Source organism: Notolepis coatsorum, assembly GCF_963971535.1.
Source record: "Notolepis coatsorum genome assembly, chromosome: 17".
Taxonomy (NCBI): Eukaryota; Metazoa; Chordata; class Actinopteri; order Aulopiformes; family Paralepididae; genus Notolepis; species Notolepis coatsorum.
The window spans coordinates 14,759,683-14,787,420 of NC_140181.1; the positions used below are offsets into that span (position 1 = coordinate 14,759,683).

At 45.7% G+C, this 27,738-nt stretch overlaps 1 protein-coding gene across 1 annotated transcript in view; it reads left to right on the plus strand.

The window, feature by feature from the left end:
• The window catches only part of syt6a (synaptotagmin VIa), a gene marked incomplete at its 5' end in the record, with an annotated part of 64,487 nt that extends 39,241 nt beyond the window's left edge, over positions 1-25,246 (plus strand). The window contains 7 exon segments of the mRNA XM_084333344.1: positions 6,600-7,166; positions 8,071-8,074; positions 8,169-8,289; positions 20,637-20,808; positions 24,558-24,573; positions 24,576-24,710; positions 25,164-25,246. Of these exon segments, the coding sequence (XP_084189470.1) occupies positions 6,600-7,166; positions 8,071-8,074; positions 8,169-8,289; positions 20,637-20,808; positions 24,558-24,573; positions 24,576-24,710; positions 25,164-25,235 (1,087 nt within the window). The 3' untranslated portion in view covers positions 25,236-25,246.
• Between the last annotated feature and the right edge of the window lie 2,492 nt (positions 25,247-27,738).

Consider the following 27,738-nt stretch of genomic DNA (forward strand, 5'->3'; position numbering starts at 1 on the left):
CCATCCCGTCGTCCTTCCCCCCAAGGGCAGCCGGGAGCAGACAGGTACCGCGCCCAGGGACCAGGGGCGTCATTTTGGTATGGCAAGGTATGGCACCCGCCATACCTTGGCAAATTAAAATTGTAAAAAAATAAATTATAATAGTTTTTTTTTTTTTTTTTTTGTAATTACAATTTTTTATGTTGATTTAGGATTTGAATGTCAACATTATGAACGAAGCTTCGAACTATTCGGTACAGCCCTAGCATGTTTTGATATTGTCAATTATCTCACTTTTACTAGGTGACTTTTACTGTGACTAACTGAAATATGCCAAAGAAAAAGGAAAATGGACATACAGAAGTTTTTTAATCAAAGGGCAGCAGAGACAAGTGATACAGGGACACAGCAGGTACGGTCTTACAATGGCTTAGTGATTATAACAGTGCAGTTCAGCATTCAGTAACCCATACATTTTGTGAACGTGTTTTTGTTACTGCATTCTGTTGAACACACACCTCAGAACCGTACCTAATGAAAATTGGCTCAATTGCAAGAAAAATAATAGACAGTTATGATATTACATTCTGCATAATTTGTATGCAAAATATTGTGGTTCCCTGCTTTAGTCTGTTGACACATTTGTATACAAAAAATGCTTGTGTAGTCCTGTGTCATACCTAAATGTCATATAAGTGAATTGTATAGAAACAACTCACCAAAAGTGACTATTGCACAACTGATTTGACAAAAAAAATCAGTGTTAACCACTACACCAGAGTCTTGAAATGTTCTTGAGATGAAAAAAGGCTGATTTAGTGACAGATTTGATATGGGGGACAAATGAGAGTGTGGAGTCCAGAATGACACCTAGGTTGCGGATATCTGAGGAGGGGAGAATGGAGCAGCCATCGATGGTGAGGACTAGATCCCCAACCTTCCTGAGCAGTGCCTTGGAAGCCACAACCATGAGCTCTGTTTTGTTGCTGTTGAGTTTGAGAGAATTTGATGACATCCAGGTTTTGAGGTCGTGCAGGCAGTTCAACAGGGACTGGGGAGGGATCTGTGTGGAGGGTTTGGTGCAGACATAGAGCTGAGTGTCGTCAGCGTAGCAGTTTAAGTTTAAGCTAAGCTTTATTTGGATACCCATTAGCTGTTACAAATGGCAACAACTACTCATCCTGGGGTCCACACAAAACAATAAATACAAACAAAAACAACACAAGTAAAAACACAAACAACAATATAAAATATAAGAAACAGTATACATAACATAATCAAACATAATTCATCCCCCCCACCATCCCCCACACCCATCCAACCCAACCCACCTCATTGACAGTTGAGGCCATGTTGGTGGATGATCTGGCCAAGAGGAAGCATGTAAATTATGAAAAGGAGGGGGCCAAGGACAGAACCTTGAGGTACTCCTTGGTTGTATCGTTTCATCCCGTTCCCACCTCGGCGGACTACTAAAGTTTCACTCTGGGTGAAAGATATATTGGTGTAGATTTAGGAATAAAAAGTTCTCCATTTACAATCCTGCCCGTTTTGCGCAATCAGAATTTTAAAGTCGGGACTAGGTCTTTCCTCGTGAACGGATACTTGGTCACCACAGAGTTTTATTTGACGTAATTGGTGCGAGTTCGGTCACGTATATTGAGCTCGACCAATAGCAGCTCTCTTTGTTGCGAGGATACGGCCGTTGGGTGACAACAAATCCGCAGATTAACGTTACATCAGAACAGGACGAAAATGGACAAAAAACACTTTGTAAAGTTCGCAAAAAGGTTTCTAAACAATGTTATATGCATCTCACATCCGTTGAGAAAGAACGTGTACAAGATTTTACACAGACACGGTGGGATAGATATAGAAACTAGGGGTGTAACGGTACGTGTATTCGTCCCTCGAATTTACGGTATGGCCGTCACGGTGTGGTATGTGCAGCCATACGAAGAATACGCCTCACAGCGCAAACACACCAGTCGTGCATGCAGGCACTCGCGGGTTCCGTGCGAGAACAGCGCACCTGGCCGGGCACACCGAGTCTGACTTCAGAGCGGGCGAAAGTGCACGGAGGAAGGCACATTTACATTGGAACAGCTGCAGGGTCATTACAATTTTACAGTTTTCTTTCGTTTTCTTGTTCGCCCAATAATGTTAACCAAATGAAACCAATGGAAAGACACACACACGCTTCGCCAACACACACACCAACATTCTCCCCCGCCGGACTCTCACAGGAAAAAAAAATAAACATACTTTTCCGGACTGATCATCTGAGCTCCTCTCCAGTTGAACTGCTACTGTGTTTAAATCCAAATAATCCTCTGCCATTGTTGTAACATGTCATCTGTTCTCTAGTATTCAGTCTTGTAAAGTTAAATCCTCTCTACAAGTGAAACTGAAACTTAACAAGGATAAGTTGTTAAAGGGGCAGTAGGCAATTAATTTACTCAGTGGATGTGTTATGGTTTGAAACCGACCCCAATCGCACAACACAAGACAGGTATTAGAGTAAGCCAAAACAGGGCAATATTTATTAAATAACAAAAAGCGGCACAGTCCCTTTAACGGAGAACACAAAAAACACAAGAGTCCATGAAATACGGAACTGCGGCACTGTGCCATTAACAGGCGAACAGGCTAAGGGACTAGGGGCACTGGAGAGCGGGACAGACCAGAGGCCCGGAGAGGCGGGCTAGAGACAGGGACAGAGAACAGGGTTAAGGCCTTGGACAGGGCGAGGACCAGAGCTGCTTACAGGGATGAGGACAGGGTTAAGGCCTTGGACAGAGCGAGGGCCAGAGCTGCTTACAGGGATGAGGACAGGGTTCCGACGGCGGAGGCCTGGCACGGGGACAGGGGCCCGACGGCGGAGGCCTGGCACGGGGACAGGGGCCCGACGACGGAGGCCTGGCACGGGGACAGGGGCCCAACGGCGGAGGCCTGGCACGGAGATCCTCCTCCGGCCCTACACCGAGTAGGGCTCTGCTGCTCAGAAAGGAATCCTCCTCCTCCTCCTCGGATGCTGTAGACGGGCAGCGCAGAACAAAGGGGGTCCCAGGGGAACGGGATGGGAACACGCCATCCTCCCGTGGAATAATAGGGAGCGACGACGAGCTGGGGTCCCAGGGGAACGGGATGGGAACACGCCATCCGCCCGTGGAATAATAGGGAGCGACGACGAGCCGGGGTCCGAGGGGAACGGGATGAGCACACGCCATCCTCCCGTGGAATAATAGGGAGCGACGGCGAGCCTCACCCCAGGAACGAGGATCACGAAGAGACGCCTTCCTCCCGTGGAAATAGGGAGCGATGGCTGGCACGTCGTCTCACGCCGGAGACGCGGCAGGTGATGGTAACGTACAGAATACAGAACGAACACAGAGTCCAGAACACAGAACGACCCGACAAGGACTGGAGGGGAGTCTGCAACCTAAGTACTCTCCAGACCTGATTGCAAACTCCCAACAGGTGCGTGAAGGTAGAGGAACAAGAATGTCCAAGGGTGGGGGCTGGTGAAGAGAGTAGACAGGGAAAAAAGGTCCAGGGACAGGCGAATCCTCACAGGATGCCTGAACACAGAATGCCACCAGTATCACTGACTACCATGGCAAGCCTATAGAAAATTATTCTATTTAATAATAATAATTATCATAATTATCATACATATATAATAATGATTATAAAAATATTTTTTCTGTTGTACCGAACTCGTACCGAACCGTGACCGCAATATCGAGGTACGTACCGAACCGTGGCTTCAGTGTACCGTTACACCCCTAATAGAAACTGTGTCGAACGGTGGCTTAACCTTCCAGGCCAGAATCATACCATTGTGGAGACATACAAACATTGTTTAGAGATCGATTTGTGTCATAAATGTCATGATATATATCTGTATATCTGTACGTCGTGTATGTCATAAATGTCATGATGAATTGAAAATGGGGGACCCTGATTAGATTAGATTGAACTTTATTGTCATTATATTTGCATACAAGGAGATTTGGGACTCAAACCTGTGGTGCAGTAATAAAATCACAAGTAATAAAAGAGAAACATAAAATCCTATACAGAAACATTCAATTCTATACAATAAGACAATGTTACAGTCCTGTACAATATACAAAATAACGACAATATACAGAATAGCAATACACAAATAACAATCACAGTGTCAGATGGTAGTGGGTGGGTATTGCACTACTGTGGATATTGCACATCAATCAGGATGTTGCACAGTGTGGGAGCAGGGGGAAAGGTGAATTACCCTAGACCAGTCTACCTACCGCGGGAGACAGCACAGACCGCTATACCAAGAAGTGAACTCACTGCTTTGCAACGTGTCTGTGTGTCTTTTAAGGGTGAGAGTGAGTTTAACCCACAGCACCGCTACTCGCCACAGTCACTTCACAACATCTGAAGTCCATCGTGACTGTGCTTCGCGGTACCATCCGTTACACATACATACATACATACATACATACATACATACATACATACATACATACATACATACATACATACATACATACATACATACATACATACATACATACATACATACAGATAATAATAATAATGTACATTAAGTTAACAGCTAAGAGAAGCATGGACAGTCCATACATAGCATGTCTTCAATAAGAACACTAAATGATTTTAATAAGGACACAAGTTTGTCCAATTTAAGAGTGTCCTGCATTCCACCTTTGCGGGGCATAAAAACTAAAAGCACTTTTTCCTGCCTTGGTGTTCACTCGAGGAGCATCAAGGCGAGAGCTTGTGAGCGAGTATTCCACTCCATGACCCTATAAGTCAGGTACTGGGGGAGTTTACAGACAAAGCTTTATAAACTAATAAAAGACAGTGTTGTTCTCTTCTTGTAGGAAGGGAAGGCCAGCCCACCTTCCCATATAAAATACAGTGGTGGGTCAGAAACCCATCATTGGTGATAAAAACGAAGCGTGCTGTGATAAATATAGCGTCTAGGGACTTCAAGGTGGAGGGTGCAGCATGCATGTAGAGAACATCCCCATAGGCAAGGACGGATAAAATAGATGACTGTACAATACGTTTTCAGCTAGCAGTGGAAAAACATGATTTGCTTCTGAAGAGAAAACCAATCTGACCTCTCAACTTTTTGATGAGGTGATGGGGGTGACTGCAGCCATTTTTTGAGACTGGAGGGGACAGTGCCAGACGCTAAGGAGGTGTTCATAATGTTAACCATGATTTTACTCTATTCTAAACAACAGTGGCTCAGGAGGTAGAGCAGTCGTCTGGTAATCCGGAGGGCCTCCCGGGGCAGCGTGCCGATGTGTCCTTGAGCAAGACACTTAACCCCCTAACTGCTCCCGATGAGCAGGTTGGCACCTTGCATTGGTCGCCTCCGCCGTCGGTGTGTGAATGTGTGAGTGAATGGGTGAAAGGTGAGAGGAACAAATTGTAAAGCGCTTTGGATGAAATAGATATATAAATGCACCATTTACCATTTCGAAAATGGTTGGAGAAAACGTTATTTATAGACATTTTTATAACCAAATACCAACCTCCCATTGTATCTTTTAATTGATCCGATAGGTAATGCTTTTATTATCGTTACTTGGCACCGTGATGCAGGTCTTGGTGTCTGATACTATGTACTGTGGGCTGACATTGAGCCCAAACCTAATCATGTCGGCATCGGTACAGTTCCAGTCCTTTCTGGATGAACGTCTCGTGTCCTTGCTGTGAGGTCTCGTGTCCTCGCTGTGAGCTCTCGTGTCCTCGCTGTGAGGTCTCTTGTCCTCGCTGTGAGGTCTCGTGTCCTCGCTGTGAGCTCTCGTGTCCTCGCTGTGAGCTCTCGTGTCCTCGCTGTGAGCTCTCGTGTCCTCGCCGTGAGCTCTCGTGTCCTCGCCGTGAGCTCTCGTGTCCTCGTTTTAGTTCGTTCTTTTTTTTGCGTTTTTGTTTTAGTTCGTTCCTTTTTTTTGCGTTTTCGTTTTAGTTCGTTAATTTTTTTGCGTTTGTTTTTTTGCGTTCGTTTTTTTTTGTTCTTTTTTTGCGTTTTCGTTTTAGTTTGTTCGTTTTTTAGCGTTTTCGTTTTAGTTCGTAAATTTTTTTGCGTTCGTTTTTTTTTGTTCTTTTTTTGCGTTTTCGTTTTAGTTCGTTCTTTTTTTGCGTTTTTGTTTTAGTTCGTTCGTTTTTTTGCGTTTTCGTTTTAGTTCGTTAATTCTTTTGCATTCTTTTTTTTTCTTCGTTTTTTTTTGTTCTTTTTTGCGTTTTCGTTTTAGTTCGTTCTTTTTTTTGCGTTTTTGTTTTAGTTTGTTAGTTTTTTTGCGTTTTCGTTTTAGTTGGTAAATTTTTTTGCGTTAATTTTTTTGCGTTCGTTTTTTTTTGTTAGGAGAGGTGAGAGGTGAGAGGTGAGAGGTGAGAGGTGAGAGGTAGTGAGAGGTAGTGAGAGGTGAGAGGTCGTGAGAGGTGAGAGGTCGTGAGAGGTGAGAGGTGCGTCTCTCTCTGTCAACAGTCCTCTGAGCTCTGGACTCCGCCTCCGTGCGTGTCCTCGCTGTGAGGTCTCGTGTCCTCGCTGTGAGCTCTCGTGTCCTCGCTGTGAGCTCTCGTGTCCTCGCTGTCAGGTCTCGTGTCCTCGCTGTGAGGTCTCGTGTCCTCGCTGTGAGGTCTCGTGTCCTCGCTGTGAGGTCTCGTGTCCTCGCTGTGAGGTCTCGTGTCCCCGCTGTGAGCTCTCGTGTCCTCGCTGTGAGCTCTCGTGTCCTCGCTGTGAGGTCTCGTGTCCCCGCTGTGAGGTCTCGTGTCCTCGCTGTGAGCTCTCGTGTCCTCGCTGTGAGCTCTCGTGTCCTCGCTGTGAGCTCTCGTGTCCTCGCTGTGAGCTCTCGTGTCATCGCTGTGAGCTCTCGTGTCCTCGCTGTGAGCTCTCGTGTCCTCGCCGTGAGCTCTCGTGTCCTCGCCGTGAGCTCTCGTGTCCTCGCCGTGAGCTCTCGTGTCCTCGCCGTGAGCTCTCGTGTCCTCGCTGTGAGCTCTCGTGTCCTCGCCGTGAGCTCTCGTGTCCTCGCTGTGAGCTCTCGTGTCCTCGCTGTGAGCTCTCGTGTCCTCGCTGTGAGCTCTCGTGTCCTCGCTGTGAGCTCTCGTGTCCCCGCTGTGAGGTCTCGTGTCCTCGCTGTGAGGTCTCGTGTCCCCGCTGTGAGGTCTGTTGTCCCCGCTGTGAGCTCTCGTGTCCTCGCTGTGAGGTCTCTTGTCCTCGCTGTGAGCTCTCGTGTCCTCGCTGTGAGGTCTCGTGTCCTCGCTGTGAGGTCTCTTGTCCCCGCTGTGAGGTCTGTTGTCCCCGCTGTGAGGTCTGTTGTCCCCCACGCACAGCACTGTCAGCGATGCAGTGAGTTGAAACTAGATGTTTTGTGTGTCTTCCCTCAGGAGAGTGTGGACCTTGAGGACATTATTTTACTTTATTTATTTATTTATTAATTTGAAAGGGACAGATAAGGCCTACCGATATTATCGGCCAATATTGGCATAAAAATGTGATATCGGAAAATATCGGTTTAAACATTTTTTTTTTTCTTTTTTTTTTTACATTTATTTAACCTTTATTTACCCAGGCAAGCAAGTAAGAACAAATTATTATTTTATTTATTGTCAAAGTATACATAATGTTGTGTTAATTACATGACAAGAGATATGTAATGTTAATTACCTGAAATTATTCCGTTTTTTGGGCGGGGAAACCCTGCATATATCGGTATCGGTTGATATCGGTATCGGAAATTAAGAGTTGGACAATATCGGTATATCGGTATCGGTAAAAAAGCCAATATCGAGCATCCCTAATAAATAATGCCTGTATCATAGTGTTTGTAGCCAAGGCTATTATGCAACACCCGTCCCTTAATAAAGGGCTGACATAAAACATTACAAAATAGGACATACATAGTAGGTAAATAAAAAGGTATAAAAAGGTAATAAGATCAGTTAGTCTACAAAGTAGACATGCCCTCACTAACATTAGACATACACCACTACATACACCTGGGATGACACTAGGGTGTGCACCAACATCTCTACATAGAGATGTGTTTTGTGTGTGTCTTCCCTCAGGAGAGTGTGGACCTTGAAGACATTGTGTTGTTTGTGTGTCTTCCCTCAGGAGAGTGTGGACCTTGAGGACATTGTGTTGTTTGTGTGTCTTCCCTCAGGAGAGTGTGGACCTTGGGGACATCATGTTCTCACTCTGCTACCTGCCCACTGCCGGCAGGCTCACTCTCACGGTCATCAAGTGCAGGAACCTCAAGGCTATGGACATCACTGGCTACTCAGGTGAGGCGTGTGTAGTGGTGGAAAGTAACTAAGTTGTTTTTTGAAAAACTGGGCTTTTGAGGTGATGAAATCACTGCGCCCAGGCAGCAGTGGTTCGGCAAAAAAAAATTCGGAGTGTATCTGCTTAGAAAACGAAAATGTTGAATTATTTCTATTTTTTTCTCCACATGGTACCTTCATTTCACTATATGTCTTGTGTATGTATGTGATGAATAAACCTCTTGAATCTTGAATCCTGAATCTTGGTAAATACACAGGTCACAACAAAAGTTTTGGAGTTGTATTTGGAGTGTATTTTGTGACTGTTGGGAACTACAGTAGGCCACACTGGCACACCTACTTCCAGTGAATGACGCTAAGCTAGGCTAACAGTGCGGCTGTTCCCTAAGCCTAATGCATGCACAGAGAAGAAAAGGGTTTGTATCTGCTTGTCTAACTCCGGCCCTATTCCCCGTACCTGGTTCAACTAAGTCGATCAAGAGTCCCATTATCCAGATTCAGTTAACCCGATGTTTGAAGCCGGGATTTTCCTGTTCCTCGAAGGTGGATTCAGTCTCGTTAACTCGAACCAGACTTGAGACCCAGGATAAGTGCGCGCGGCCGCTTCAGTTGAAAAGCCAGCACGTATCGATAGCAGAGATCCTGATTCTCTAACGGCATTGATTGATTAATTGATTTAAAACTTTATTAACATATTGCAGTACGGCTCAATCGCCTCGCCGACAAGTTAAATGCGTTATCTATAGGCTAATTTTAAGTCCCTCATTACCTCAATCAATCAGATTATATTTCTTTAAACTTGCCTGCTGGATTGAATAATCAAATTAGATCTTGCTAGCGAAAATAATTAGTTAAACTGTTATACAGAATAATGATACGGCTCTCTTACCCATTGATTGATGTATGGTCGATCTTTTACTTATCTCCACTGTGGTGTAACGGTTTCTTCTTTTGACTTTCACGCAGACGGCCCGGGTTCGAAACCTAGTCTTTTCCTTCTTTTTGCAATGTAGGAATAATTCAATTTGGTGCACGTTGAGAGCTATATAAAGAATGACATCCTCAATGCATGTAGATTTATAATATTTTAACTTAAAACTAGGCAACTTTTGCGTATAATCATTAATATTATATTCCAAAAAATTATATTGGAGACGCGGGGTTTCGAACACCGGTCGCCCGGTTGCCAGGATTGAGCACTACCGCTGCGCCACTGTGCCAGACGGGATAAATTCATTGTTTATCCATGGAGGAGAGACCCGTGTTTAGAATATTCTTTCTTTTGAATGAAGTTTTATCTCTTTATTCTCAAATGCATTAATGTGACGTCAACGGCTCATTCAATTTCTCAAATCCGTCAAACAGCGCATCTCATCAGACATTTTAATCCCAGTTACAATATCACACAAAATCCACAATCCCCGCATAGACACTTATTAAAATAACCACATGCAGCGTGTATCGCGACTGTCTCCGAGCGCCGTATATGACGTGCATTATTTTATTTAGGACAAAGTAAATCTATAGGCTCAATATGATTTATTATCAGCATTTAGTTCTATTATTATACATTTCAAAAGCCCCCTCTAGGAAAACGAAGCACAGAAACGTAATTCAGAATGGTATAATGCAGATCCTAGACTGTGAGAATCATTTCAGGAAACGAGCTGTCACTTCTTTGCGGGGGCGTGGCCATGGTTCATCCGGCTAACTGAAGTTAACTAGGGATGTCCCGATCCGATCACGTGATCGGAATCGGCGTCGATCACGTGCTTTTCAGAGTATCGGCGATCGGGAAAAAATAATAATAAAAATCGGCAGTCAAAAAAAGAAAAATTTTATTCAACAAACATGACCATGTCCACGTCTTAAACTCATACGGAGGCCTTAGTTTTGGTTTTAAATTACATATAATATATCATCATTAATGTATTTATTGTCACACAGAGCAGAATAATTATCCACAACAAACACATTCCCCTTTAATTTTCACCGTTGCAACAAACATTCCCTTTAATTTAGACGCTACACGCTACAGTCGAGTCGCGACCACATCACAACAACAACACGTCGCTCCCGAAACACGGTTAATATCCACTGACTTGAGCAGCTAGACTTAATGTCAGAGGTTTGGAACTAAGCATTTTAAAATAGAAAGTCAAACAAGTTGCAATGTTTGCAAGGAGGAGATTCCGCGTGGAGGAAAAACTCATGAAGCAGCAGGCTGGAGGCGAAGTTTTCAGACTATCTTTTCAACTGGAGAATAACGTTACGTCGTCGTTTCAGACCAGAATGGACCATTACGTAAGTCGAACACTGAATGTATACTAATGTGCAAACATATATTGAAAGTGAAACTTTTAATATTTCTCATGAAGCAGAAGCACATTTCTCAGGGTGAATGTAATAACAAAAGCCTCCGCTCTCGCGCCCTATTATAGGCAACAGATGGGCTTGTCTCACTCTGCCAGTTTCTGACAAAAATGCGTCAAAATTGATTACTAATGTGAAAGATCGGATCGGAAACGATCGGATCGATAGATATTTAAAATCATATGATCGGGATCGGATCGGAAGCAAAAAAAGGCGATCGGGACATCCCTAAAGTTAACCCTGCTCCCGACCAGGCTCAAACTTTTTGATCTGTTGTCATGGTGATTTAGACAATCGAGCTTCGGGGAATGGGAAGGTCCGGCTTAAGTCAGGCTTGACCGAAAGTTATCCGGCTAACTCAGTTATCCAGGTACGGGGAACGGGGCCCCAGGATAGATGGCAAATAAGCAAATTTCCCAAAAAGTTGGCGTGTTCCTTTAAAGTAGGATTTTGAATGGGGGAGTTTTACATTGACCAGAGTACTAATTTATCTGGGTATTTCTACTTTTACTTAAGTTAAGGAACTGTGTACTTCTTCCACCACTGTGTGTGTGTGTGTGTGTGTGTGTGTGTGTGTGTGTGTGTGTGTGTGTGTGTGTGTGTGTGTGTGTGTGTGTGTGTGTGTGTGTGTGTGTGTGTGTGTGTGTGTGTGTGTGTGTGTGTGTGTGTATGTGTGTGTGTGTGTGTGTGTGTGTGTGTGTGTGCCTGTGCGTGCGTGCGTGCGTCTGTCTGTGTGTATGTGCGTGTGTCTGTCTGTGTGTGTGCCTACATTGTTTGTGTTTCATTGTTTGCCATAATGACTCCAAGTGAATAAGTCCCTTCTGAGGATCCAATTCTGAATATGTCAACTAAAATTAGCAAACAGCAGACAGCTTCCCTCTCCGCCACGTCCTGTTTACTTGAGGGGTTATTAACATTCAACGCCGGCGCCATTAAGACACCGCCAGCAAACAATACTGTTTCTTGGGAGGTTTCGGGGCGATCTATTTATTCTAATAGACTGTTGTCCCACAATCCATTTCTGTCAACACTGGTGGGATAATGATACCTTGTAAATTGGTGGCATTTATTGTGCGATGAATGTCACTCGTCAAAGTAACTCGAAGAGAAAGCTGAAATGTTTTCTTATTTAATGACACGTCACAATTTTAATATCCTGATGAGTTTTACTGTGGATTTACTGTGGATGTCTGCCGTCAATTTCACAATTTTATTTGTGTCATAATAAACCATTGCTGTAGAGGTTGAAACTTCAGCAAAGTCCATTAAGATGTAAATAAAGTACTAATTGACCCCAGGAACAAAGGTACATAATGCACATTATGTTATAGCCATAACTAATATATTTACGTTTAAGTTCCTCTGCTGGGGATGGAACCCTAACCTCAACTCTAACTTTATGTCTTAACCATAACCGTTAAGTGAATGTTAACACTAACCTTAACTATAATCATAGTTAAAAAACTAACCTTAATCCTAACTATAATCATAGTTAACACTAACCTCAAATCTAACTATAATCATAGTAAAAACTAACAAATCTAACTATAATCATAGTTAAAACTAACTTCAACTCTAACTATAATCATAGTTAAAACTAACCTCAACTCTAACTATAATCATATACACTTTGACTGCTGTTTTGATAGGGTTTGGGTCTTTACTCTTGGCTAGATTATTTTATTTAAATGTTTTAAACACAACATTAATTAATACGGACTATATTGATCTATTTATGGCGTGAAATTAAAACTAACCTCAACTCTAACTATAATCGTATAATTAGTTCTGTTTCGTTAGGGGCTCTGCTTGGCATCACCTACTGCACTCCCTCGCGTACGTGCACGCGTACTGAATAACATTCCACAAATATACCTTTAATACCAGTATTAGTCTGACCACACCCCTCATCAGCTTACCTTCATAAGCAGGTGTGTGGTCACCTGCTCTCCTCCTTCTCGCTTTCACCACAAGGAAGTGCCTCGGTAGTACCCCACTTGACGTGTTGTTAGTTGAAAAGAGTTGTGACTGGTTTACATTGTGCTTAATCTTTTCTTCTCTCACTTTGTTGTATAAGAAAAGGTTTGGGTCATAATGTATTCCGCGGAGAGTAGACCCGCTAGACCTACTCTTCACCACCGGTTCTCCATTCCCGCCTCCGTCGTGCGCCTCGGTGCTGGGCTGTTGCCACTCTTGTGGTTGCCGACCCAGCCCGGGAGACTGCCGGTGGATAGTTTTCCTCACCGACGAGCCGAGGGTTCGGTGCCGTCGCTCCGGCGATGGCCTGATCTCGACTCTGGTTCCTCTGGTTCTGGGGAATCGCCCGTTGATGAACGGGGGATTGTTTTGGAGCCGGAGGATTTGCGACGCAAACTTTTCGCGTCTGCTCGCTCGCGTCGCAAGATGGTGGTGTGCAGACGCGAACGGCCTGGGTTTGGGGAGCTGCTGGAGACCAGCGAGGATGCGTCCGACTCTGGATTTCTGATGGAAACTGAGGACTTCATGGAAGAGGCGGACGGATTCTTGTATGATGGTCCCGTGGAGGAGAGTATCCCTCCTCCAGAGACCCCGGAGGGGGGAGAAATGGCTCCATGGGGCGCCTTGTTCGAGGATGTCGAGGAACCACCTTGGCCTCATCAGCAGGATGCCCTACTGTCGGCCGCATCGGATTGTGGCTCCTTGACCAGTCGCAGCCTGCTGTATGCGACGGATGCAGGGTCGGTGGAGGAAGGTTCGCAGGGGGAACTGCGGGCCTTGTTTCCCGAGCTCATGGCGGTAGCCGCCACCGCAAACGGTGTGCCGCTGCCGCTGCCATTGCCTGCACCTGTCCCTGATGACCTCATAGGCCATCCCTGGCAGCGTCCCCCAGTGAGAGGGGTGGACGTTGTCTACCCATTTTTCCCATCGATGGGGGCCTATGTTCGTCGGGGTCAGGCGGTGTCCAACATCATGGGACTAACTCCCGCCTACGTACCAGTTACGCGGGTGTCGGGGTTAGTCAAAGGTATGGGGGAGGGCGTGCCTCGGCTTGACAATCCGATGGCCGCGCTCCTCTGTCCGGATATGGTGTGGGAACCCCTATGCAAGCCGGTCCTCCAGGGGAAGTCGGCTAGGCGATTGGCTTATTGGGGTGACCAGTCATTCATCGCTGGTACACAATCGCTGGCTGCGGCGTCTAACATCGCCCACCTGGCTAGATTTGTATCGGGGATAATGACGGGCGGCACGGATCTGACCGAGGTAAAATGCGATCAGATCACCCAGGCTGCGGGAGCTGTCCTGCACCTTTCCCAGGTGCTGGCCATAGCCATGGGGAAAGTGCGCGCCCTGGCCACCCTGGGCCAGCGTCACCTTTGGCTGGAGCAGGCCCGTGTGCCAGAGAAGAAGAGAGCCCCTCTTCTGACGGCCGCCCTCTCCGACGCTGGCCTGTTCGGGAAGGCCCTGCAATTGATGACCTCAACATGCAGAGAGATGGCAGAGGAGAGATCCATCCTCCAACCCCATTTTCCGCCTCCCGTCCTTGCCGGTGGGGGCAGAAGGCTTCCGCGACGTCGAGCTGTCTCCGTCGCCGCTACCACTGCCTCCGCCGCCGCTGCTGGCCCTGCCAAGAGGGCCAGGGGACGAAACGGCGCTTCGGCCACCGCCGGCCCATCCCAGACCGGAGGAGACGGTAGGGAACGTCGTGTCCAGCAGACTGTAACTTACCGTCCCTCCGGGGCTCCCCGGGGTGGCAAGACTCGAGCGGCGCGAGGTGGCAGACGCCGTTAGGAGTGACTTTTTCCCCTCTGTATCCCCTCTCCTACACCCTTCCCGGCCCCTCTATGATATTGTGCCTTAAACTTTATTAGTATTTAATAAAAAAGTTCCCCGACATAAGGGGGACTGTGTTTTGGCCGAACAAACTGTGTGTTTCTTCAAACAAATCATATGGTGGGGTTGTGTATATATGGATCTACCCTGTTTACGTTGGGGGGTGAGTTGTGTTGTGTTACGAGGTTAAGCAAGGTCTGCAACTTACACTCGGTAATAGGTTCTATTTAGCTTGATGCTCCACATGCAATTAGAACTGGTGTTATTCCATTGCTTTAACTAAGTATATGTGTTTTCACAATGCTGTGTTGTCTAGTTGCAGTAATGCTCGTACGCACACTTTTCACGGCCTAGCCGTTACTCTCGTTCGGCGTTTTTTCCTATGTATGACATAGGCAACGGGTATAGGATTCACGCACAGGCGACTTGTGTTTTGTTGTAAAACCTTTTACACTTTTTGTGGGTAGCAGGCATTGTATTAGCTTATGCTATGCATTGCTTTCTACCGGAGGTTTTTCAAGATGGCTACGGTTGTGTTTCTGTGTGTAGGGATAAAGGGTGTGTTTTCGGGAGGGGGTGTCGAATAAACCCCTCCTTTTCCCACTTGATTGGTTTAGGGGATTTTTGATCTTTTCTGCTGAGCCAGTCAGGGCCAAGCCAGTGCTTGACAGGGGGGGGGGGGGGAAGGGGTATTCTACCGACTTCTGTTATGACAGGATCCGGTGGGTTTTCCCCGCCCGTTGTAGCGTTGTTGCTATGGCGACGCCTTCCATGAGCTGGTGTCTTAAAGATGTCGAGGTTGGGCGCAGGGCTTACAGGCCTGCTGCGCCCGGTTTATGTGTCAAACTTGAGTCTTTTGGTCACGTGTCTCACAGTTTACATATCTTTTTTCTTGACCGTAGTCTCATGTGGGAAGGTGTTTCTGGGAGGGTCTGGTCTTACACTCTGATTAAAAGGAGTGACTGGATTAAAATCATGTGAAAAACAGGGTTTTTACTCCCAGCTGTACAGTTGGGTCATACGGGTGATGCCTTTTCTTTATTTTTATAAAGAGTTGAATGTGTCTTGATGGATTGGAAATGAGGGTCCCTGATGGAAACAAGACTAACGTCTTTCTCAGGTCTGCCTCCCCTTATCCTATTGTGTGTATTCCTGTACTGCAGTCTGTTGGGTAAATTTTTTCATTCATTCATTCATGGAGTTGATTGCATCTCGCCCCTCTTGTCGTTTCCCTGGGCGTCTTGGGGATTCAATATGGTGGTCTAAACGGCCTATTGTTGATGTGGGTATGTCCAAACGCACACATAGTGCTGGCTCAGGATGTGCTTTTGGGCCATTGGCTGACTAGCGCGCCTTATTTGCTTGGGTGAAACAGCGTTTTTATGGAGCAATTGGGATGGGGGTTTTTCCTCTTCCGACATCCTGTGTGTTGTCGATGGGTTCCCGTTCATGTCAGGGGATGATGACGGAATGGGTCTGGACATATGGGGAAGGGTCTCACGCCCTAGGGGTGGGCCACCGGACGCGGTTCATACCGACACGTCTGGGTGGCGCCTTCTTTTTTGTGTTGGGATCAAACGCGCATATCTGCCCCTTCTCCTGGGGTTGGCAGGTCGGCGTGATTAGGGCACGGGACTGGTTCTGGTCGCGCTGGTCCAGATCAGTTGCACCCGTTGTCCGCTGGGGATGCAGATCTGCTGTTCTGGTACCCTGAGGGACTTGGGTTTTTTTCAGGGGGAAAAATGCTAGGTCGATCCGGGTGTCACAGGGTTGAGCGTTATGGGACCCTTGTTGGGTGCGTTGTATTCTGCACTGTCGTAATGGCTTACGGCCGTGCCGACCTGTACGCGTCCGATCTCGTCGGATCTCGGCCGCTGTACGGGTTGGTCTTGGTTGGTACTTGGTTGGGTGACCTCCTGGGAATACCGAGTGCGGGGTGCTGGGGCTGGTCTTCCATTTTTACGCTCTTCTCTTGCGTTTTGGCGCTGAGGAGCCTGTTTGGGTGGTTTTAACCTCCTCGGGGGACCCTGTGCTCCCCGTATCACCGGGCCCGGTCCGGGGTGATGCTCGTTGACCCGTAGGCCCGGGATAGCCCTGTTGGGAACCGGAACGCGGGCTGCGGCGGTGCCGCAGATGTGTTTTGGGGTTTCTTTCCTGAGGGGTTATGGGACCAACCGTTGCATGGGGTGATGCCTGGGTGGTTGGTTCTCTGGTGTGTTGCTGCAGTGTCAACTCCCGGTTCTCCGGTTGAGGGTGCCCCTGCACGTTCATGACGTCTGCCGATCGTATGGGCTTTTTCTGTGGGCAGCTGTCAGGGGCCGAGTGGTCTAAGGATCCCACTTCTGACGTGCTGTTTGAAAGCTTGGTTATGCGACAACGCCAGCATACGCCCCTCCGCCGGGGCGGCTGTTTTCAGCTGTCCTTTCTGGCGCCTGCCTCGTCCGCAGTTTCCAGGCTTGGGTTGACAGCCTGTTGCCTGGTCTTTTTCCCCGGTGCACTGCCTGCTTCCGTTGGTTAACTCTTGTGTGTTATGACCATGCTGTCTGCCTGTTGCAGGGCCTGTGTTCCAGGCGGTGTGCTGTTGGGGAGGACAGGGCCCGCTCGGCTGAGGGGCCTTTGTCCGAATACGCTGGCGATGTGGGGGGCGGGGTCACTAGGTGCCCCCCTGGTGGGGTCTTGATGCTGGCATCATGGACTTCTCCGGGCCCCCATTCCAGGGAGTCCAGTCCTTTTGGTGGGTCTGGGTCTTCCTTCGCGCTCCGCTGCTACGGCCTTGCCACAGGGTTGGGTTTGCCCTTGACCCCGTGATTCTGGGGGCAGTGACGAGGTTGTTCCTACGTTCGTTCCCGGGTGGCATGCGGGTTGTGCGTGGGTGTAGTCGTGGGGTCAAGCCACGGTCTGCTCACCCTGTGCGTTGGGTTGCTTGAGTGCCTCTTCGCACGGTCGGGTCCGTCGCCCTCCCGTGAAGCCCCTAATAGGGGGGATGCCCTCCATTAGGGGGGGTCGGGGGGGCTCGGCCCTCCCTGTTCTGATGGTTGTGGGGGGCTGTCAGCGGGGTGTATTTGTCAGCCAGCGGCTCCGCTTGGCCTCCCTTGTGCAGTAGGTGATGCCAAGCAGAGCCCCTAACGAAACAGAACGTTAGGTTATGGCTATAACCAAGTTCTGTTAGTTAGGGGTGACGCTTGGCATCAGACGGCCGCTGCAGCCCTTGACCTCACCTTGTGGTGAAAGCTTGGGAAGGAGGAGAGCAGGTGACCACACACCTGCTTATGAAGGTAAGCTGATGAGGGGTGTGGTCAGACTAATACTGGTATTAAAGGTATATTTGTGGAATGTTATTCAGTACGCGTGCACGTACGCGAGGGAGTGCAGTAGGTGATGCCAAGCGTCACCCCTAACTAACAGAACTTGGTTATAGCCATAACCTAACGATAGTGGTGAGAGTACTCACCTGTGACTGTAATGATAATAATAATAATAATAATAATAATAATAATAATAATAATAATAATAATAATAATAATAATAATAATAATAATAATAATAATAATAATAATAATAATAATAATAATAATAATAATAATAATAATAATAATAATAATAATAATAATAATAATAATAATAATAATAATAATAATAATAATAATAATAATAATAATAATAATAATAATAATAATAATAATAAGGTTGCAGTTCAAAGTGCTTCACAACAGTAAAAAATACAGGTATAAGCGAGCATAAAAAAGATAGACAGCTAGCAAGGTATGGTAAATCACAGTGTTTCACATTAGGATCTAGCATCCCAATAGGCTCTCTGTTTACAGTTTCATTCAGTATACAAATTGTTTATAATGATTCCGTTTAAAAATAGTCTAAAAATTATAAAATAGATTGTTGATTGTTGGTTCAACTCCTGGTTGCTGTGTTTGTTTTGGACTTTTACCAATACAATAAGTAAATATATTAGTTATGGCTACAACATATTGTACATGATGTACCTCTTCTCCTGTGGTCCATTAGTACTTATTTACGTTTTCTTCTGAGGCTTGAACTGGGGGTTTGATAAATCATACCCAAGTTTGCTACTAGGAACCCCGAACTCTGAGGTGATTTTATATTATATATATATATATATATATATATATATATATATATATATATATATATATATATATATATATATATATATATATATATATATATATATATATATATATATATATATATATATATATATATATATATATATATATATATATATATATATATATACATATATATATATATATATATGTGTGTGTTTTTATTATTATTATTATTATTATTATTATTATTATTATTATTATTATTATTATTATTATTATTATTATTATTATTATTATTATTATTATTATTATTATTATTATTATTATTATTATTATTATTATTATTATTATTATTATTTTAGTATTTGAGCAGTTCCTGCTCCATGCATTTCCAGGTGAAATTCTGCCGGTCTGCTTCCACAGTAAACCATGGCTATCAAATTGTGCCTTCTCTAGTAGATTGGGTTGCAAAGCCAGCACTCTTGTTTGCTGCGTATAGATTCAGAGGGGAAGCTAATACTCGACTAAAATGCTGCCATAATAGATCATTGAAGGCGAACTGCGGGGTATTGAAGATTGAGATCAGCCTCCACCAGCAAGATCTCTCAGTCATCCCCCTTTAAGCTTGCTATCAATGCCCTCCTCTCCTGTACTCCTTTGTGTGCTGAAAAGTGTCGACGCATCAACGTTCATCCACAAAGACCGTTGTCAGGCCTTTCAGGATCGCTTTATTTTATAGCTTCAGAGGCATCTGGCACAGATGGTGAGAATGACCAACGGCTGCATCATATATAGCGGCCGTGTTTGAAGCGGTTTCTCAGCCGCTGAGGCTCATGTTGTCAGAGAGCTCTCGTGTGATGAATATTATTTGACACCTGATCTGTGATTCCAGCCGTCGCTCTGTGAGTCAGTCGACTATAAAGGAGCTTTACGTCAGAGAAGGGGGCTAAAGAACAAAAGCTTGTAATTTTTCTGAGCAGATCCCTACGTCAAAGTGTTTCATCTTCTCCTCTGAGCAGATCCCTACGTCAAAGTGTTTCATCTTCTCCTCTGAGCAGATCCCTACGTCAAAGTGTTTCATCTTCTCCTCTGAGTAGATCCCTACGTCAAAGTGTTTCATCTTCTCCTCTGAGCAGATCCCTACGTCAAAGTGTTTCATCTTCTCCTCTGAGCAGATCCCTACGTCAAAGTGTTTCATCTTCTCCTCTGAGTAGATCCCTATACGTCAAAGTGTTTCATCTTCTCCTCTGAGCAGATCCCTACGTCAAAGTGTTTCATCTTCTCCTCTGAGTAGATCCCTACGTCAAAGTGTTTCATCTTCTCCTCTGAGCAGATCCCTACGTCAAAGTGTTTCATCTTCTCCTCTCCTCTGAGCAGATCCCTACGTCAAAGTGTTTCATCTTCTCCTCTGAGTAGATCCCTATACGTCAAAGTGTTTCATCTTCTCCTCTGAGCAGATCCCTACGTCAAAGTGTTTCATCTTCTCCTCTGAGCAGATCCCTACGTCAAAGTGTTTCATCTTCTCCTCTGAGCAGATCCCTACGTCAAAGTGTTTCATCTTCTCCTCTCCTCTGAGCAGATCCCTACGTCAAAGTGTTTCATCTTCTCCTCTGAGCAGATCCCTACGTCAAAGTGTTTCATCTTCTCCTCTCCTCTGAGCAGATCCCTACGTCAAAGTGTTTCATCTTCTCCTCTGAGTAGATCCCTACGTCAAAGTGTTTCATCTTCTCCTCTGAGCAGATCCCTACGTCAAAGTGTTTCATCTTCTCCTCTCCTCTGAGTAGATCCCTACGTCAAAGTGTTTCATCTTCTCCTCTGAGCAGATCCCTACGTCAAAGTGTTTCATCTTCTCCTCTCCTCTGAGCAGATCCCTACGTCAAAGTGTTTCATCTTCTCCTCTGAGCAGATCCCTACGTCAAAGTGTTTCATCTTCTCCTCTCCTCTGAGCAGATCCCTACGTCAAAGTGTTTCATCTTCTCCTCTGAGCAGATCCCTACGTCAAAGTGTTTCATCTTCTCCTCTCCTCTGAGTAGATCCCTACGTCAAAGTGTCCCTCATCTCCTCCTCTCCTCTGAGCAGATCCCTACGTCAAAGTGTCCCTCATCTGTGACGGGAGGCGTTTGAAGAAGAAGAAGACGACCATCAAGAAGAACACGCTGAACCCGACCTACAACGAGGCCGTGATCTTCGACATCCCGCCCGACAGCATGGACCACGTCAGCCTGCACGTCTCCGTCATGGACTACGACCTGTACGTATTATTATTATTATTGAACCTTTATTTAACCTTTAGTTAACCTTTATTTAACTTTTATTTAAACTTTATTTAACCTTTATTTAACCTTTATTTAACCTTTAGTTAACCTTTATTTAACTTTTATTTAAACTTTATTTAACCTTTATTTAACCTTTATTTAACCTTTATTTAACCTTTATTTAAACTTTATTTAAACTTTAGTTAACCAGGCAAGTCAATTTAACCCCTTAAGCCCCGACCGGCCCGGTATTGGGCAGAGGTTTATTATTTCATGTCCTAAATAGATTAATACAGTCCATATTAATTAATGTTGTGTTTCTTTTTCAACTGTAGCCAAGAGGAAAAACCCTAACCCTATCAAAAACAGCAGTCAAAGTGTATATTTTCAGCACTGCGTTTGTTTACCAATGTTTTTTGTGTGTGTTATTAGCTAAATATGAATTTATAGAAATCTCAGCACATTGGATCGGAAATCGGATGAATTAGATGCAAATAAAGGAAGCCGCCATGAAACCGCTGTAGTCGTAAGAAAGAGGAGACCCGGGGCGTTCGATGGACGTAGAAATATCATAAAACTACACTACCCAGCTCACACCAGCCCCTGAGCGTTATTGCCATAAAACATATATTGTTTCTATACCTTTCTGTGAACGTCTACAAAAAATACACGATGCAATCTGGTGAAAAATGGCGGAGCTATGGACATTATACAAAAGTAACTGTACTTACAGTAGATTTAATTCACTGTAATGGGCGCCTGGTGGTACTAAATCCAGATTTAACTCTGCCATTGGAAAGAGGAGATCCATAGATGTATGACTTGGCCATAATAAGGTCATTTATACTGTAGGCCTGATATTCTATATTCATATTTCAATGAATGATGTATGTGTCCGGATGGCACAATTCAGTTCTGTATCTACAAAAAAAAACTGTAAATCATCTGGTTTTCATGTCTGGTCAATGTTAGCAAGATGGGGAAAAAAGTAAGAATAATAATAATTATTCTCCTTTGGTTCATTACAATTTAGAATTTACTCAAGCATATACAGACACACTATTTCTGACACTGGGAATACATTCCCTGAGGCCCATATATGTCCCTAGATACCAAGAGCAAATGGACCGTGGAGAAGTGGAGCAAACTTCCATTTATTTTTTTGTGTAATAGGTTGCTGTTTTTGTGATGTCTTTTTGTGTATTATTGTTATTGTTGTATTGTGATGTGTCCTGTTCCATGTAAAAAAGTAAAAAAAAAGATTTGATCACAAAAGAAAAATGAAATAGTTAAAACACACATCAAACAAACAACCAAATGAAATTACATACATGATACATGATACATACATGAAGCAGAACAGTCATATTACAGTTAAAAGGCTGGGTGACAGTAGCAGGTGTGTGATATAATAGAGAGGAGAAGGGGCATCTACATGTGCAACAGTCAGCTAGCGACTGCTGCAGTTTCTGCTTAAACACATGTTTAACCCCTTATGCATCCGGAACATTTTGCATAAAATGCATACCCAAAGTAATTTGCGTCTGGTCTCTTTTGAAAGGATAATGTAATGTAATAATGAAATGTAATAAGGTAATAGAGTTACAGAGGTTTGAACACACTGAAATAAAGGTTTTGTTTTACTCACGTTTTTGTTTACTTGCAAGCAGATGCCTGCAAAAGAGATCCAGCTGAAAGCTTGGGGCTGGAAAACATAACGGTTCCATAGCCTGAAGTCTTATCTAGTATAGGTCCAAAGTTGATAACAATCTGATGGAAAATTTGTGTTTTACAGATGTTTTTGTAATGTTCATATCAGTAATAATTCGTCCAAAATGGCTGACCGCTCAATTCATTTGGACGAGCGAGTGAGGAATTCTCTAAACAAACAACTTCTCCGTCTTCTTCTGTCCCCTTACCGTAGGAATCAGCCCTTGTTTAAGGTAGCGTTAGCTCCAGAATTTCATTGGCTACAAAAACGGTCAATCATTTTCACCGTCAGGGCCGTCCGAAACCGATGCTCATTGGTTGTTCGGCCTTGTAACCCGAATAGGTTGAGTAGGGTGTCAATCGAACGGCGGACATTTTAGCTTTCCAACAATGTGTAGGTTGATCGACAAAAATACATCCCAAAGCCGACAGACGAGGGCAAAGTGCCGCCACGCAAACAGGCATCTGGCAACAAGTGAACAGAAATGTGAGTACACGAAACTTTTACTTCAGTGTGTTCAAACCTCTTTAACCATATTTCATTAGCACTCAGAGTGATTCATCTTTGTTGTGGATCGCAAATTACTTTGGGTATGCAATCGTCAGGCGTGTTGTGCAAAACTAGCCCCATTTTTGCCCGATGCATTATGCATCATTTGCTGCAGTAAAACAAAAGGAATTCTGGCCAAAGACAGTGCGGGCCTTGGGAATAGATCGAGTAATGAGATCACTGTACCTAAAGTGGCGGTTGTTATGGGAAAGGTGCAGGAGGCTGGAGAGGTATTGAGGTGTACTGTGAAAGGTGCAGGAGAGGTATTGAGGTGTACTGTGTATGTATGCAGTCCTTCTGACACAGCCACGCATCTGCAGAGGGGCTTAATAAAATCACAGGCGTTTTCTCTGCATCAAAGGGACGCAACGGTCGACCTATACTGCTCCTTTGACGTTTATAGTATGTGAAACCGCAGCGAACCACGGATCGGGAAAAGGAGGATGACATCGCTGTAGTCAGCTGACGGAATGGGAGCAGGAAATGGTAAAGGTCAGAAATCACCTGGGTTTCCTCTGTGCACAGTGGTGTACTGAGAGCGGAGGAGGGGGAGGAGGAGGAGGGGGAGGAGGAGGAGGAGGGGGAGGAGGAGGAGGAGGAGGAGGAGGAGGAGGAGGAGGAGGAGGAGGAGGAGGAGGATGAGGAGGAGAAGGAGGAGGGGGAGAAGGAGAGAAGGAAAAGGAGGAGGAGGGGATGCTCTGAAGAACGCAGCTTGTTCTTTCTAATCCCAGGTTAAGTGAGGTTGTGTTGTTGTTGTTGTTGTTGTTGAGGATATTGGGATCATCTTGCAACAACCAGCACCTTTGTTGGAGGCCAGGTGGGGGGGGGTGGGGGGGGGGGGTGCGGAACACTCTGTGTTGCTTTCATTTACACTTCAGACAGAACTAATGGAGCGCCGCTCGAAAGAGCTACTCGATGCAAAGTGCTCCAGCCTCTGCTTTGATGCCTCCTTGTTGCCGCTGAGATGAGTCACTTCTATTGTTACATAGATGTTGGGATGCAAGAGGACCCTTATGAATGCCGGCAGGGTAATGTGATTCACTATGCAGAACTGCATCCATCCATCCATCCATCCATCCATCCATCCATCCATCCATCCATCCATCCATCCATCCATCCATCCATCCATCCATCCATCCATCCATCCATCCATCCATCCATCCATCCATCCATCCATCCAAAATGGTACTCTGCCAGCATAGACCACCGCAACGCAAATTTTACTCTTTTTATTATAGTCTATTTTAAAACTGGCATAGAAACAAACCATAAACAAGGTGGCCTATAGGGGGACGTTGGAGCCTAATGTGAAAAACTGTGATTTTTACATGTCTGCACTTTATGTGCTCATTTTGTGCCTGTCTTTCTTGCTGCTGTGAAGCACTTTGAGAGCTGCAATTCTTGTAAGAAAGGTGCTATAGAAATAAAGTTTATTATTATTATTATTATTATATTATCAGCACTTCCTGTGTCTGTCCCCCACAGGGTGGGTCATAACGAGATATAATCGGCGTGATGCGCGTGGGATGCAGTGCGGAGGGCCTCGGCCGGGACCACTGGACCGAGATGCTGGCCTACCCGCGCAAGCCCATCGCTCACTGGCACCCCCTGCTGGAGTCCAAGAAATCGGAGAAAGAGGTACGTTTACAAAGGGTCACACCAGGGACGTGCACAGACATTTTGTCGGGACTCTTGCTCTAACCTGGAAACCCCCTCCCCCTTATTATATAAAGGTATATAAGTATAAAATATTTTCGCCACTCAAAAGGGCACTTTAGCGTGACGTTTTTCAACCGTCAACCAGTGTCGCTGCGCCTCCTTGCCCCTCCCTGTATTTGCAGCGGAGCTGCTTGTTGTTTTTGTATGTAAAAAAGGCTCTCCAGAGGGGCAACTCAGCCAATCAGAGTAAACGGGCTGTTGCCCGGGCAACGATAGCCCCGTACCTGTGCACATCCCTGGGTCACACAGAGCGCTGTAAAAACGTACAAACACTCTGTATCTACGGTGAAGGATGCACAATGTATATAGAGACTGTGTGGCGACCGCCTTGCTGCTCTACAAAGAGTCTCTTTGTGTCTCAATGTGTTCCAGTGGAAAGCGAGGACGGCCAGCTTCGACAGCCAGGGCTCCTGCCCCTCCCCTCGGCCCCCCGCCAGCCCGTGAGCAGAACCACCTGTGACCCCGCGGCCAGGGTCGGGGTCCCCCCCCCTTCCTACCGACTCACTTCCTGTCTGTCTGCCTGAGGAGAAATACAACCCCACCTCTCTCTCTCTCTCTCTCTCTCTCTCTCTCTCTCTCTCTCTCTCTCTCTCTCTCTCTCTCTCTCTCTCTCTCTCTCTCTCTCTCTCTCTCTCTCTCTCTCTCTCTCTCTCTCTCTCTCTCTCTCTCTCTCTCTCTCTCTCTCTCTCTCCCTCTCTCTCTCTCTCTCTCTCTCTCTCTCTCTCTCTCTCTCTCTCTCTCTCTCTCTCTCTCTTGCTCTCTCTCTCTCTCTCTCTCTCTCTTGCTCTCTCTCTCTCTCTCTCGCTCTCTCTCTCTCTGTGCTTCTGTCTGTCTCTCTCTCTCTCTCCCTCTATAGTTACAGAACTCTCCTCCCAAGAACTGATAGGATGAACGTCAGTCAGTCAGTCAGTCAGTCAGTTGTTTGTAACAGTAATTTTTAGCTCAACGCGAGGGTAGGTTTAACCGGTGTTGGGCCGATGTCTTTAGTCGGGCGTTAAGAGTGTCCGCCCCCCCCCCCCCCCCCCCGAGCTTCCGCTCCCCGACGGCGAGAGACCTCAGCCTCCGAGCGGGCCGGGACACGGGGTCGACTACAGGCGTACCTCTTCAAGCTCAAACCCTCAAAGCCTGGATCGAGGCAGATGGAACGTGATCCCAGCCCCCCCCCCCCCACCCCCAGGAGACCATCCACACACACACTGAGGTTTCAGCTCAGCTCTTTGATGACTGGCTTCGCTTGGAAATGTCTCCTTGAAAAAGCACCGGGGGTCTTCGCGAGAGAGAACCACGAGGACGGGACCATGCAGGGTGGAAAACAAGGGAGCTGAAGAACTGAAGTAGCGGCGGCACCACAGCTCTTCCATCAAACATTAATTGCATTGTGTGACTGATGAAGGCGACGAGAGAGCCGCGGCTAGATGAAGAAGTGCACTCTGCGACAGCTGCGTGCAATTCCCCGGTTTCATCAGTAAAATAATGACCCGGTTTCCACAGCGTAATAAGGATGGGCCGGGATTTTGGATTTGGGTTGAAATTAAATCACACACCCCCGGCCCGGCCTGGCTATATTATGAGCAGCGGCTGAGCTAATGGGTCTTCAGAACCAGCCATGGGGAGGGAAAAGGAAGGAGAAATTGTATATACAGTGTTTACTTGAAATAAGGGAAGAACTGTTGAGATTAAGTCAACAAATCGGTCACGTACAGTACACACAACCCCATCGGCTGCACATTTTAATCACATAACAGTTTGCATTGTTTCCTCTTTCAGCGCGATACGTAGCGTCAGTCGACTCTGGGCACTCAAACAAAGACACGGCGTGCTAGAAATGGCGCGAGCCGAAGAACCGCACGCGTACGTTTTGAGTTCGCAGATCAGCAGTGTCTTCGAAACCCCCTGAAGTACAAAATGTTGTGTGAATGAATGGAGACGGTAGAGCTTGATCACTTCACCGGTGCCTCACACTCGCACCGCGTCAACGGGGAATACGGCGATATGGTTTACAACGGCAAATACATTAAAGGTGCTGTAAGTGGTATTTCTTTTTTAAATAGCTGGTAAATGGTGTTAAACAGCTCAGCCATCACTGATATGGAGTGTCGGTAACATGGGTCTTCCAGTCCCTCCGCTCTGCAGTAAACACAAAATACATTTCCTGGTATCCCGCTCCCACTTTATCCAATCAGGAGAGAGAACCCTAGATATTATTACTTATTTCAAGAAAGCCAAGACAGATTTGCTTACTGTTCTGGCAGATTATTTGACTTGTTTCAAGCACAAACTTAAAACTAGTTTTTATTTCTTAATTTTGTCACACTATGTTTGCAGTGTGGAGTTCTCCGCCCCGGATCAATGTCACTTACACTTACAGCACCTTTAACAGCCCAAAAGGAATAAAAAAAAAAAACAGACTCGTAGACGGTTCTTTGTGTCGTGGGTTTAAATTGTGAACTCGATTTCTTTCCTCTAATCATAGCAGCGTCGTGAGCAGAATGCAAACATGACAGTGAACATGCAGTCGTCGTGACGCTGTGGTCAGAAATAGCACATCGTCAGGGGAGTTCCCCTCTGGTGTCTCTCAACGGGGGAGTTTTGCTAAAACACGTCGTACAGTAACACACCTTTACCACCGGCTTTGTTTTCACGTTTGTTATGCAGCTCTCCTCCCGCCCCTCGCTTCCATAGGAGTGAAAACTCTCAAGAAGAATAGCTTATGTTTCACTTCAGTCCAGCTCGTCTCGTTCATTTCCTGTGCAGGGTCGGGTGGCTGTGTACCGTTTGATGTACAGGTGTCTGTCGATAACTCTGTATATTTTGTGTTTCTCGACGAGAAGAACCGAATAGAAAAGATAGGCTTTTGTGATGAAAACCTTCGCCCTTTTTAGATATTCGTAGCTTAGACGCCGATGGCAGAAATCCGCGAACTCCGACGAGGAGACGTGGGTTATCT